Genomic DNA, 14,921 nt, shown 5'->3' with positions numbered 1-14,921 from the left:
TTATTATATTGCCAGAAACTGAATTTGCTGTAAGCTCACACAGTTGAAACAAATGCAGATGATAATATTACAAGTATGTGACATGTTGCGCTGTTGTAACCACTCCAGATATCAGGTTATCCTGCTAAAGAATACATCTGTGATTTAAAAGAAAAGCGTCTTCATTAACATTAATTGTCCCTTTATAAATAAGTTACATGTTCCTGTTTGGTAACTCCTTCAACTAGAGAAAATTGCCCTCACAAATTCTTAAAAATCTACTCTAAATATTATTAGTCTTATAACAAAACATTTTTGGTCCCATACATAAAGTAAGATATCAGTGTAGGTCCCTTTGACCTCTTTAAATTGTTCCAAATCAGACCGCTCTGGTCCATGAATGTAGTTTAACCTCAGCCTAAATAAAGGGAATTTTGAAGGGCATGCAACATCCAACAACCTGCTAACATGGTGACACTTACAAGCATGACATGCTTCCATCTAAATAAAGACGTGTGGAGAAAACCATAAAACCAACAATGTGAGCAGAGAGTGGAGTCGTGGTGTGGAACGAAACAAGAGATCGAAAGCTTTCAAAGACTAGCGTACATCAACCTGCGTCACTACTTACTGCTGGATATCACCAGGGAATGAGTGATGGTCCTTTAAAAATCCTTATTGTTTTAAATGTCACATCGCTACAGTAGGTTAACGTGCCCCTTTCTGTATAATGCACCGATCGGCGTGCTGCTCGGTGCTTAATTGTCACGTTTGAAAGCAGCAGTTGGCTTTATGTCCACGTTACATTAATGTTTTAAACCCTCTCTGAGTGGAGCCATTCGGTTTGTTGTGTGCTGCGTTGCTGAGGTCACAGTTCTTCAGCACACTGACGCTCCGTCAACACAACGCTTAGTCGGTGTTTCAAATATTTAGATAAAATATTCATTTAAAGTCTTTGGAATTTGAATTTGTCCTACGAATATGAGGATTAGTTTGTTTTATTCATGTACAGCAAGTCTAAAACTCCTGCCTGCTTGATATGCTATTGTGACGGTTGCATAGGAAACCCATATGTTCTGTGCATGTGCACACATCACTCACATAAGGGTCTTACACACTGAGTTACTGTTCTGAAAAACCTTAAAGCTTGCATGTCATCTAGGTATTTTCCTTCTATTATAAACTTTATCAAATCTATATAATAAATATCTGTTTACAGGGTGTTCATACAGGTAAACTCATTTTTCCCAAAGCACAAACACACTCTTGGGCCACACTATTTAGTGTGTAATTAAAAAAAAAAAAAAAAATTCTCACCCTTCACATGTCCACTTCACCCATCCCTTCACCTCTTCCCCCCGCACTCCCACGGCTCCTCCACACAGGCTCGCTCTGCTCTGGCCTCTTCAGTGCCTCAGCCCTCGGGGTGTCCTGTAGTGCCCCCAACCTTCGGGACTACGTCCGCACACACCACCGTCACCACCACCCGAAGCCTCCTCTGTCCCCCGGCAGTTTGCCGTGCAAGAGTGGCATGTTTGGTACGTTCACCACGCTCTCTGTCCTCTCGCATGGAGCTGGTCTTTTCATCTGTATCCATTTGAAAAGCTTTTTTTTTTCCTGGCTTTGAAAAGTCTTGTTTTTTTTTCCTTCCTACTTTATGTGTTTTTTGCTCCTAAATTCATCTTATTGATTTTTGGGGACATTTTTTCCCTTCACATCAAAACAAATCAGCAGCTGTAATATATTGCATCATTTCTCCTAACGATTTTTGCCCTGCAAGAATGGGCAGCAAGGGCACTGATTTGACAGCAGAGGGATTGGCTGTGTAGTAAATGCTGAGCATGCAGGCTGGAATACAATTAATACTTTTCCACATCAACTTGACTGCTAACCGATCAACCCGCTCTCCTCTCGGATTCAAGTGTTTTGTCTCTCTGTGCATGTTGTGTTAACATATCCTCTTTATTTCACAATCCTTCGTAAAGTGAAGTAGTGTGTCTATAAGCCAAAAGCCTGGCTTTTTATTTTTTCATATTAATCAAAATTTACGGTAATCCTTACATTAAGAAACTCAGCCTGTTATTTGGAACAGATATAAGACCCAGTAATCCACCTTAAAATAATCCCTTTTCCCTGAGTCTGGTAATGGTGGTAATGGTAAGTGAAAGAAAGCTGTTTTCACAGCCACCAGGGGTCCTTGCAGCAGGTTTAATTACCACAAACATCTGGAATGGATAGATTTCTCATGGTTGCAGCTGGTTAATCACACAAATTTGTTTAGTGCTTCCCAAATATGAATGTGACTCATCTACAGGTGACGTCATCATTTTCCTATTAGGTGTATTTATGCATATGGATCCGAACTGCAGGGATTTGTTTTCCCACCACTGCAGGTTTTTAAACACAGCAAACTGAGCCGGTCAGTTCATCCGCTTGGTGTCACTCTGACTGCAGAGCTACACACTGGCAGATGCTTTACTTTCTCAGCTCTGTTGCATCAGGGCTGTGGGCTGCTGTCTGAGAGACAGGTCAGGGTCTGGACCTGACGTCAGTGCAGTTCGTTTAAAGAAAAAAAGAACAGGGCAACAAGAGATGGGTTTATTGCTGGAAAGGTGAAAGGAAGTGCACACTTCAGATCTGAAGATGGCCTGCAGTGTCAGTGGTAAGTGCATTTCAGAGAGGCGGTTCCCAACCTTTATTTTACAGCTTTTCCCAATAATAAAAAATTACCTAATGGATTCTTACCTGACATAAAAGTGGGTTTTCTTCTTTTGTAAACCGTATATTACATGCATAAGCTCTACAGAGCTTTATTTCACCTGTCAGCTCAGTTGTTTTTTTTTTCTGTTTTATTTTTCCCAGTCTGCAGCTTTACTGCGTTAGTAAAAACTACGTTACACCAACACATTGAATGTGATCAACAGCCAGTAGTAGTCAGGCTGGAGGAAAAAGGAGACGTGTTCCTGTCGGTGACATTTAGATCAGCACACTTCTTACGTCCGTTGTTTACTCCACCCACTCCACAGCAGCCTTAGCACTCAGTCTCCACTCTGTTCATTCAAAGATGACCCTCCTTTTCACACAGATCTGTTGGCAGACAGACACTGATGAATCGACAGGCCAACTCTCCTAATCTGTTTTCTCCTTTTTTTTTCTTTCCCCCCCCTCGTGTTCAAACACACAGACTCACAAGCAGACTCAGATCCCAGCTGCCCCAGTAATGCCAGTTACCTTTCTTATCTCCTCAGAGCTGTTGTCTATGCCGGCAGTAAAGAGATTTTCTGTGTCGTATGCCAGGCATCCGACTAATGGTATGTCTGCCTTTTTTTTTCGACACTCCTCCAGTTCTCCTCTTATCTTGCATGACCATTTTGTGGGAAAACATTTTCTATGTTTTCTGTTTTGGGAGGTGTGACATGTGGCTACATTACTTACATCATCTCAGATTTTTTGGTTTTTTTTGTTTTGTCTTCCAGCACACACCTTCGGTGTTTGCGTTTTGTTTTGTTTTTTACTTATGTTGTCAGCCCTTCACCTCTAACATCACCTGCTCTGCCTGCAAGTGTTTTCACCTTCAATCCTGCTGTTCACAGGATGGGTAGCTATGTGGAATATATCGTGTTCCTTAGATATATCTCCACGGGTAGATAATCAATGCACATAAAAAAATTAAAAAATCCTCACTGGCATATGCACTGTTGATTCTAAAATAATTTATTTGACAAATGTCTGGGTTTTTGCTATAAATGCCAAATAAAACTTTAAATAGGAGGTGTTTATCTTGTTTAAGTTTAACCCCAGTTTAACCACACACATACTTACAGTGATGTCACAGTGTACTGACCACACACATACTAGACGTCCACATCACTGATGCAGGGTCATAAATTCTAAATAAAATCTGGACCGTGTGTGTGTGTGTGTGTGTGTGTGTGTGTGTGTGTGTGTGTGTGTGTGTGTGTGTGTGTGTGTGTGTGTGTGTGTGTGTGTGTGTGTGTGTGTGTGTGTGTGTGTGTGTGTGTGTGTGTGTGTGTGTGTGTGTGTGTGTGTGTGTGTGTGTGTGTGTGTGACGGTTGCAGAAAAGCGATGTGTGAACGTGTGATATTTGCTTTACCTCGTCACACTTAGTAGTTGATGTACACGTTGCTGCTCAGCAGAATTGATGTCAGCTGATCCACAGGCTGCTCTCACATGTTGATTCAGAGTGGCTGAAGAGTTGGTGGAATTCACAAATCTCATATGTTGAAACGTATTTATTTTTTATTTTTTTTTAAAGACAGCTGGAGCCACAGTCATGAGCCTTTCCCTCCAGTTTGCTGTAGTCACATTTTAATTTATAATAATAGGCGCTGATGATCCATTTAAAAAGTGTCAGTTTTCCTTAGATCCATTAACATTGGTGTGATCTGCTTTGTTACAGGTATTTGCTTTCAATAAATATTATTCTTATATTTTATTTACAATTGTCCAAGTTCAGTTTTGAACAGCCACCTGCGTTAATGCTCATCAAGCTGCTGTTTGTTATATATATTATTATTTAACTAAGGACATTCCTCACTTTATCAACGATGAATTATCTGTTGTTATGAAGCTGTGTTTTTTTTCTGAATCATAACCATGTTGATGGGTAAAATATTGTAGATAAAGTAACGTGTGCTGTACACATATTCTCATTTGCTTGGTTACTCAAATGGCACTAGAGGTGAAATTGTTCTCATTTGGTTGTTTTGATGTGAAAGCCAGGTGGGATTAACCAACCGAGGAGCGATGTCGGGCAAAAATTGAGCTGAAGAATGGGTCAGTAATGAACTTGCATTCATCAGGTTCACACAAACGCATGTTTGAGGGTCTGTGGTGTCCTGTTAACTGTTCCATTTGTAAATATGCAAATGTCTGGTCTTTTATTGCAGATTGAAAGCTCATGCTGCTTTCTGATGATGGGATTGAGTGGTGCATACAAACAAGTTAGGAATGAGTCACCATTAGCCAACTGCCACACAGTGAACACCGAACCTTTGAACAAACCCCCCCCCCCCCCCCCCCCCCCCTCCCCCGAGTGTTCTGAGCCCTGGGGCAGTTGCCCAATTTGAAGAGCTAGTGATAGAAATCTGTCAGAAAGTCACGCCTTCATGCTACAAATCTAAAATACGACTTCTCTTGTCACATTGCAGTTCTGTTCTCACACATACAGTTTCTTGAAAAATACCCTGGGGGTCACTGATGTTTGAGCACTGATTGACTGAAAAAGCCTCTCATTCAGATTACGTGGAGCAGATCTCAGGTGTGTTTTTAGTCATTCGTTTCCCCCCCGACGTCTCTATTTGACCTCAGGCTATCTGCTTTGGATTTGATTTCTTTGAAATGGAAAGGTGGGACTGAGTCTGTTTTTTTTCTGTTTGAGCTGTGAGGTTTTTGTCCGGCGCAGCCTACAATCAATCGAATGCCCTCCGGCCGCACTGCTTTTCAGCTCCTCCCGTTTCTGCTCCCGCTCCGCTGCACTTTCCAGTTCTACTCTTCTCTCCCTGCTCTGCCTCTCATCCCCTTAGAGCCCTCGGACGTGCCTAACGTAACCCAGCTGCTGGAGTGGCTGCCTGCTGAGACAGCCCTGCTGGGGTTTGCCCCTCTGGCTGTGGATGGGGCCATGGCCCACCACCTGCGTCACTGCCCCTACCACTTCCGCCTCTTCAAGACTGAGCTGGTGTCTAGTCAGGAGCTCCCAGAGTCTCACTACGGTCAGCCACTGCAGTCCCTGAAAATACTTGGTGCTGCCTCCTCTTCCTCGTCCTAGCCAGTCGGTGCTGGGAAAAGTGGGATACTGCCAGTGCCAGTTCTTAGCATCTGTTGTGGCTCATTGCTTTTATTTTTCTTGCAGCCTGTGCGTTCATTTTCCCTCCTAGGTCTGCCTGTTAATGATATCTATAGCCCTGCCTCATGCTCCATTTATTGTCCGACTATAAACATTCTCATTTTGCACATCTGCCCAAATATGCAAATGCTGTATTCCTCTGCTTATTTAAAGACACAGTGAAACTATTAAAGCAACTTAGCTTTCACTCGAGCACTGCGGCTCTCAACATTTTTTAGGTGTCACCTGACAGAGGTGAACAGGAGGGGGGAAAAAATCTAATGGACATCTAAAGGTCATTAAGTTTCCAGCTTCCCAGCTGAATGTCCATGTAATGTCCACTCGTGACATTAGTGGAGGTAATTGCCCAGATAATTCCAGTCAAGCAAGGCTGAGGCATGTGTCCTGAATGCTTCACCCAGACGGAGTATTCTTAGGAGAATAATTAGGCCTGAAGTTTGAGAGGCGTGAGGAAGGACAACTTTCTGACCTGAATCTTGTAACACTGTCTTGGGTTCATCTGTAAAAACAACTATAATTTCCAACTAAACCAGAATGTTGTCCTTTCTTATGAATGACACAGAAGGAAATGGACGAGCTGCATCCACACTGCTGGGAATACACGGATGGCGTCCCTCTTAATTCTCCACGCTGTTAGCTGCTCAGTTTTCACATCATTATAATCCCACATCACACAGCTTTGTACCAGGCATCTGGCAGATTAAGATGCGTTTATGTGACTCAGTTCAAGGGACATTTGAGTTCTCACATCTTTATAAGATGGTTCTGCTTTGATGTGAGCACTGAGAAATGCTCATGGACTAAGGAGCTGTAGAGACTGTTAGCATTATTGTAGTTTCATTCTTTCTGCGTCCAAAAAGGGGAGAATACTATGACAAGAAGTGAGAAAAAGGTTCAATCGATATGAAATGGGATGCGTATATATTTTATTTATTTATTTTGAAAGGACCAATAAGTAACCAAACAATTAGGACCTGATAAGACACTTTGAGTGTTATCTTTAATTTCACTGTGTCTTTAAGTCTTTGCATATGATTGGACATTTAAAGCTCACTTGTGGAATTGGTAGAACATAGCAATTCATTTTTAACCATAATCTCAAATTATAACAAAAAATACCTCTGCAAAAAGGACGACTAATGGATCTACATGCATGCGGTTCAGTCTGGTAAACCAGACTCTTTTATGCGATGGTTAGAGGCCTGCCTAATTGCATTGTGTGCATGTTCCATCCTGAGCAGTGGGTGCAGGAAAAAGAAGCCTTTACAGCCGGGCTTTTGTTCAGGAATGAGGTCTGTGTGGAAATACGTGTCGGATATTGATGGCGCTAATTTGGCCTTTGCACTGGGAAGTAACAACTGAACCTCCACTGTGTCTTCCTCAAAATAACAAAATATCTCTTGGCTGGGTTGAAGATATTTCAGTATCTGTCTGTAAGATCTGGGTCATCATCTATTGGCTAATTTTAATTGGCTAATTAAGTGGCGGCCTGTCCGTTAACTGTCGATCGCGTCAAGTGTTTATGGAGCAGGTCCTGGTACATTGTCAGCTTAACACAGCTTGCATGCACTCAGCAGAGATGACCGTCTGTTATGACTTGTGCCATCGTTATCTGCATTCATTCCCTGCCTCGTATGTTTATGTCTGCCTTTGTGGAGAGTGAATAGTGCAGTGAAGGATCAGTGGGCTTTTTTTTCTCCTCTCACTGCATCTACTGTGTGAGCTGAATTGTAAAGTCCATGTGAACGCACTGCAGCAGCGATGAGGAGGGAAAGGTGATAAAAGCCAACTAATGTGTTTTTATATAACGCCTGCTCTATTACACAGTACACTAAAGACAGAAGGAGAAATACTGGAGCATGGAACTTGTCTGAACTGGCAAAACATTTCCTCCTGAGACTTTGTAATATCACTTTAAACGGTAGAATAATTTTTCTGCTGTCATCACATCTTTGGCAGGAAGCTGTTTTCAGATTCCATATTAGTCTTTGTTTTGTCAAATGAATAAAGCTGCTCAAGGCTGTATCGGGTAAGGAAAAGATTTTTTGATTAGTCCATGGAAGGCCTGAAGGCCTTTGTCGTATCCTGACATTCCTGTTCTTCTTCTAGGCTTTAGATTAAAAAGCAGAAGCAACAGGTTGTATAATGTTCTTAACTCTTGAAAGTGCACACAATCCCATGAGAAACATTAACAACAAGCAACTCAACTAATTATAAATTGATATCTTGGCCCCTTGAGGCCTTGAAAGGTTCCTCTCCATTAAGCATTTCGTTCCGCTTGAATTGAATAAGTTGTTTTAGGTAATAGCCGTGCACACATTCGTGGTTGTTGCACATTATTCATGGTGAAGGCAAGGATGACCAGCATGCTGTCTGGGTAGATGGATAAAGGGGGAAGCAGCACTTCAACCTCCATCCATTCCTTACTGTCATCATAGAGCTTCATGTTCTCTGTTGGGCTACTGTGAATTCCTGCTAAAGAGGCCACAGCCAGCGGGTAATACTGTTCAATGAAAGGGTGTACATGGTCTGCAATATTGCTTGGGTAGGTGGTACGTGTCAAAGTAACATCCACATCAATGGCAGGACCCAAGGTTTCCCACCAGAATATTATCCGAAGCATCACACTGCCTCAGCTGGCTTGCCAGGTGTTCCCCAGGTAAATGCCTCACATGCACCTGACCATCCACGTGATGTAAAAGAAAACACAATTCATCAGATCAGACCTTCTTCCATTCCTCCGTGGGCCAGTTCTGATGCCCTTCGTTGGTGCTTTCAGCAGTCAACGAGGTCAGCATGGACACACTGACTGCTCTGCTGCTATGCAGCCACATACACAACAAACTGTGATGCTCTGTGTACACCTTTACATCTGAACCAGCATGAACTTTTTTCAGCAGTCTGAGCTGCACTTACTCGTCCGTTGGATGAGACCACACAGGCCAGCCTTTACTCCTCACATGCGTGAGTGAGTCTTAGCTTCCCATGACACTGTCACTTATTCACCACTGTACCGAGCACTGCAGATCAGGACCGCCCCACAATAGCTGCAGTTTTGCAGATGCTCTGACAAGCACCAAACTCACTCCAATCCTTACACTTGTCATTTTTTCCTGCTTGCAACATCAACTTTGAGGGCAAAAGGTTCACTTTGCTCTCTCATATATCCCACCCCCTAACAGGTGCCATCAGTGTTTTTCACTCCACCTGGCAATGCTCATAATGTTATGCCACATCTCCCCAGAATTTCATTTTCTTCTTTGTGGTTTCAGAACCTCATCTGTAGCTAATATTAATTTTTGCTTTATATCACACACTTCACCTGAAGGAAATACCATTTACAGCATCAACTTAGAAATGAAGTTGAGTACTCACATCTTAAACACTCGAATCTCTGTAGTCCTCACCTACTTATTACATATACAAACACAGAACTGTATTTCTTCTTATCTTTAAATCAACAAGCATATCATATCCTGTTAACACACAAGTGAGCTCTACTATAATCACTTCATGTATCAGCAGCAACATGTAACGAGTGTGTTTTCTTGTCATTTTAAGCAGAGTGCTCTGTAACCATGTTAGAAACAAGACAAAAATATTATTTTTGTTCTTGTGGTCTCACTAACTCAGGAATTGGTTATTTGTGTTTGCATTATATCTGGCTTGCTTGTGTTGTGTAGCTACAGCCAGTCAGCTGCTGTGAGAGGTCACACGCTGCCGACTGTAGATCTTGTGTGTGACTGGTAACAAATATAAATCACTGCTAGATTTTTTGTTTTTTTTTCTATGGCACTCAAATCACGTGGAACCGTAATGCACAGAGAGCAGTACTTTCCTCACCGCTCTTCCTGCTAGTACACGATCGGCTGTATTGTACCCTTTGTCCTGCAGGCTTTGAAGGATGCTCCATGGTGCCTTCCATCTACCCGCTGGAGACGCTGCACAACTCACTTTCCCTGAAGCAGGTGGACGAGTTTCTCAACTCGGTGTGTGAGAGCAACAGTGAGGTCCAGGCCAAAACCATGAAAGGTGTGAAAGCTTCAGTGTAATTTTTGTTTTATAGAATCTGATCGTCAGATCTTGAGCATGAATATAAATGGCCACAGTTCACTGGTTTTTAATCTGTTAATTCATATAAAGACATTTAAATAAAGCCTGAGAGTCGGCAGTTAAATGTCTAGCAACAAAACATCACTTTCTGAATCCAAAAGCAGAAGAGAGCAGTATTTCTCAGAAGCATAATGAGCTTCAATTACATTTGTAAACTGATCCTAATGTGTTTTCTTTTCTCTCTGCTCCAGCGCTCTCTGGCTTGTTTGCCTCTCAGAGCCAGATTTCTCTCTATAGCCCGCAGCAGCCTCTTTCCTCTTCTGGATCTGAAGCATCTCTTCGACCGCCTAGCCAGCCTTTGTGGCGTAAGTGCAATGATTTTCATGGCATTATCAGTGCGTTGACCTGCTTTCACGGCACAAAGTGTTTTTCAAGAGGCTGAAACCTCTTTAAACATATCGGCTTCATGTTTAAATATTTACCCTCCTTACTATCGTGTAAAAGTCTAAATGACAACATTGCGTAGTCAAACTTAGTAGCATTTATGTATATGCTTTTATATTAATGGATTATTAGACTTACAATTATGACCGCATTCTTCGTAGCTCACTAAAGGACCTAAATGTTGGTAATAATGTGATGGGTAGGGGAAACAAAGCAACCTAAACATTAGTCTGTTTCATTTTTTTCAGCAACAATATTGATTCAAGCATTGATTAAGCATAAGAGAGCGCAAAGAACACAGGCCAGATGTCTTCTGTTGTTTGACGTGTGCACAGACCGCAACAACTCAGTCGCGTCACTACAGTTTCACACAGATTTAAATGCTTCAATACTGTGGTTACTGCTACAGCTCAACCGATGTAATGATTTTTTTTTTCTTCTTTCAGACACACGAAACAAACAGATTTCCCCTAAAATGTGTCATGTGTAGTTTTTTCTGTACATGTTTACACCCTGTCCAGCTCTGCTTGGTTTCACTGTGTGTTGTCTGGTGCTGAAGGGTGTTTGTCCCGTCTCTTCGTCTTCTAAATTGTTTTTTATTGGCTGTTAGAAATGCTGACAAATCAGCAAATGGCTAATGGCAGCTCAGCTAAATTGGTCCTAGTTACCACAGTGAAGATGGAATCTCAGGTTGGAGAGATGAAACTCAGCACTTTATCACATTGACAAATATCATAGACTGTGCAGGGGGGGTGGATGTAGCCATCGAGACGTCAGCCATGCTTTTGTGAAGCGTTCATATGTGGATGAGACGGGGGAGTTTCAAGATAAGTCAGCCAAAAGCAGCCAGCTTGGTTAGCAGGGTACTGCATGGATATATCACACAGACACAGATGAACTGCTAATTAGTGTGTAGAAAAAAAATGTACAGTTTCACTCAGTTGCACTGACAGACTGTCCAAGTCTGCTCCAGTTTTAACTACAAAACAATCCACATATTTGTCATATAATATCACTGAAATGCTTCGAAATGCAGATTTTCACCCACCATACAACCGCTCTGAAAATTATTATAGAGACCAAAACACAGGAGTCTAAGCACACTGATTTACAGACTCAAGTGGCCGAAGGAGGAACTGCAATTTTTGGCAATTTATTGTCTTTTTTTTTTTTTTAATCCCTCGATGTCTTATTAAAACTTTAAAAACAAAAAACGGGGGGAAAAAAACAACCAATTTGTGACCTAGTAAACAATAGCACACTTGTGAATTTAAAAAACAACAACAAAATATCCAAATAAAGAAACTAGAACAAAAAATGTGTGGTTGTTGTTTATAAATAACAGCAGACTGTGCAGCAGATTACACCGCAGCATCAACCGTCACTTAAAACTGAAGTAAAAAGTACTCTGAAAATCACAGCCCCTTCATCTTTAACCAGCACATTGTCCTCCTTTCTCCCTTAGATGGTGAGCTGAATTCATGCACATGTTATATGTGTGCACTCGGTTTGGGTGGCTGCTCCAGATTCTGGTGCCTGTAACTGCACAGAACTCATTTAGCCTCATTTACCACACAGTGCGCAGACAGACGGGGAGGCACTTCTTCTGCTGCTCGTGTAACTCTGTTCTCTTATCAGCTGTAGTTACAGGGCAGCTGTTTACAAGTGTAGCCCTGTGACCTGTTCAGGAACATTTTTAACCGCAGCTTCTATCTTTAGTGTAAAACGCTTTAAACCCTTATTCTTGATTTTGCTGCTTTGTGATTGACGGCAAATCTTGATTACATTCTAGTCAGATTATTGATATAAACATTCATGTGGCTCAATTTATGAAACCCAGCACATAAAGTAACAGTTTACATAAAGTTCCCCATGGCAACGAGATGAAGAGACGAGCAGATGATGCTTTCCTGTTATTGTGCCAGCTCGCTCTCTCATTTGTGTTCACTTTGTGTCCTTCCCCGTGACGCACGTACAACAGCAAATAACATGGCTCCTGACTCGCAGAGTGAAGCGAGGGCTCCGGGGTGGAAAGTAATGGGATTATTAGTTGCGTCATGGATGGACCTTTTAAAACATCGACAGTTTGTACCAGTGGGGGAAAACAAGTGTTTACAGAGAGCTTGTGTGTGTGTTTTCTGTTCAGATGGCAGCATCCCCTCCAGTGCTGTATCCAGTGCGGGCCCCTCATCCCCGATTACAGAGTCTTCTGGTCTGAACTTCAGCTTCAGTGAGTAGGCCGTCTGTTTGGAGAACCACGAGGACCTCTGGGAATCGGAGGCCACGGTGTAACGACTTCACTTCCTGCGCTGTTATTCAGCCTTCTGCTCATATTCACGATGTCAGACGCGATATGATCAAACAAACTGTGCACAGTGATTCTCCTGCTGCACCCCCACTGCATCACCACTGACTGCACTATCCTCACCACGCCTGCTCTTCTCCATAAAGAGGAAATAAAGAAAAATACGTGGGACCTCTCATCGCCTCAATCCACCTCCTCAGATCGCTCACACTTTCCTGAACCGTCCATTGTGCCAACATTCAGACCATTTGTGCCTTTAGTTTAATTTGGATCAGAGCAGTTCTTGCTATTTGCTCTGGAGATGTTTTTTTCCCTCACACATCAGCAGTCTGTTTTTCTCACCTGAACTGCCGACATTTCCGGTTCAAATGCGTCACGGGCAAGTCTGTGGTGGATTTCATCCAAAGATGTCAGCACGCCTGCTTTCTAACCAAGAATTAGATTATCAATACTGCTCTCATATCTAGCTGCTAGCTCAGCTTGGCAAATACACTGGGAATGGGGAAACAGCCTGTTTTAAAGATGGCAGAACAGTAGTAGTCTTTTCTTTTTATGAATTCTATGTTTTATCTTTTTTTCTTTTTTTTAATAATAAGTAAATTGAACATTAAGTGTTAGTTTTTCAAGCAGTTGTACCTTAGACAAGGCCACTGTTAGCTGTTTCCATTCCTTAAAAAGGCTGAACTACCTGCTGGATTTGAGAGTTAATCATGTTATTTAAGGCTTCAGTCATACAGACTTGGAGACCAGTTAGCAACCTGCTGATGTTGTCGCAGTCACGTGTAGTTTGCATGGAAGATGCCAGTCTGTCTGTAAACACCTCCGTCAATAAACCAGACAAACAGGATGCACAAACTGAAACCAGAGGTTCATCTACTAAAAATGTCAGACAAGTTTGAATCTAAGAGGTGTGAAAATCTTGTGATCACTCAAGTCTGGTTTGCTTCGCACTTTTCACAGTTTCACTGCTGCTTGGTGACTGTTTGTTGCCAGATGTGCAGACAACAGATGGGATCTGCAACAGCCACCAACCAATCGCCAACTGGATTTTGGATACATATTTTTCCCTAGTTGTTGCCGACCCTTCTCTAAGCCTGTTTGTGACTGAAGTCTATCCTGTTGCAAGAAAAGAAGGAAGGGTAATTTAACCAAAAATGTCAAAATGTTCCTATATCCGTTTCACACATCAAACGTCTGGATTACAAAATCAGTTCTCCCGCAGACTGAAAACCATCATGTAAAGCTTGTAACACTGTAACCAAAGCAACCACAGCCCAAATACTCTCTAATGTAACATACAAAGCATCTGCAGAGATGCAAGTTTGCAGTGTGCCTGATAAATTATTGCTCACATGATTTGTTTTACGTCATGCATTAAACAAAAAAGAGTAGTATATTTTATAATTTTTCACTCGTGCCAGCCTGATCAAGCTGTTTAGCTCTGTGTTCTTCAGCTGTTAAGTAGGAACAAAGACGCATCTGTAAATGTGCCTTCAGATAATAATGTGATATTAAATCCAAATGTTAGGAATCTGCTGTATTCTTTTACTGAGATGTTTTAGAGTTACAGGGATAAGCCACTTGATTAAGTGAGTAGTATAGCTGTGTCTGCAATCTGTCACCATATATTGAGATGTGTTTTTAATGTCAAATGACTGTTTCTCATCTCATTAATCATGCTCAGGTAAAGCAGTATAATCCAAAGGTTGCAACTGGTTCATCAGTTTGTGACTGAACTGTTGGACGGTCAGTTCACTTTCAATTCAGAAAATAATTACAGTTAATTGAAATTCCAAAATATATGTATATACTTTGACAAAAGCCTGTAAACAAAATGAAAAGCTGAATGTAATTGTGGGCATTGTGTTCAGTCGGCATTGTCAGCTTTAACAAAGTATAAACAGCAGAGGGGGGAAAGTCCCTCTTTTCATTACAAAGCAGTTCAATTGAAAAACAAACTGACCTTCGAAACTTGAAACGTCTGCTGTTGAATGAATTTCTGAATTTTAGCCATCTTGTATAAGAGTTCTAGATTTTTGATTTGAAGGCTTATAACCTGTTTTTATCGTAATTGTGAGTTGATGTTGGTGTAGTTGTGTATTTATGTGGTTATTTAATGTCAGCCAAAGAGAGGTGCGTGTGTGTGCGCGCTCTCTTTAACGAGGTTTAAAGGTGTAAGATGTCTGTGATGCCCTGTCTTCTGTGGTTCAGGTCAGGCTGTGACATCGGGGAAAGGAGAGGGGCAATAATAAAAAGAGAAAATAAAGACTGAAA

General features: G+C 41.7%; 1 protein-coding gene across 9 annotated transcripts in view; it reads left to right on the top strand.

Moving 5' to 3' along the window:
• Window positions 1–14,921, top strand: part of ppip5k1b (diphosphoinositol pentakisphosphate kinase 1b) — a 45,824-nt gene extending 30,903 nt beyond the window's left edge. For 4 of the 9 annotated variants that reach the window (XM_087843304.1, XM_087843306.1, XM_035913921.2 and 1 more), the window contains 4 exons: window positions 1,365–1,517; window positions 9,740–9,877; window positions 10,150–10,263; window positions 12,489–14,921. In XM_087843304.1, the coding sequence (XP_087699430.1) occupies window positions 1,365–1,517; window positions 9,740–9,877; window positions 10,150–10,263; window positions 12,489–12,580 (497 nt within the window). In that variant the 3' untranslated portion in view covers window positions 12,581–14,921. Of the gene's footprint in view, window positions 1–1,364; window positions 1,518–3,227; window positions 3,291–5,525; window positions 5,802–9,739; window positions 9,878–10,149; window positions 10,264–12,488 lie in introns of those variants that run through there. The other 5 variants (XM_035913931.2, XM_035913928.2, XM_035913914.2 and 2 more) reach the window with 4 other exon arrangements.

This window comes from Neolamprologus brichardi, chromosome 7 (assembly GCF_056152115.1).
Source record: "Neolamprologus brichardi isolate AB-2024 chromosome 7, ASM5615211v1, whole genome shotgun sequence".
NCBI lineage: Eukaryota > Metazoa > Chordata > Actinopteri > Cichliformes > Cichlidae > Neolamprologus > Neolamprologus brichardi.
The sequence above is the reverse complement of the archived record's forward strand: the minus strand, read 5'-3'. Positions and strand labels throughout refer to the sequence as shown.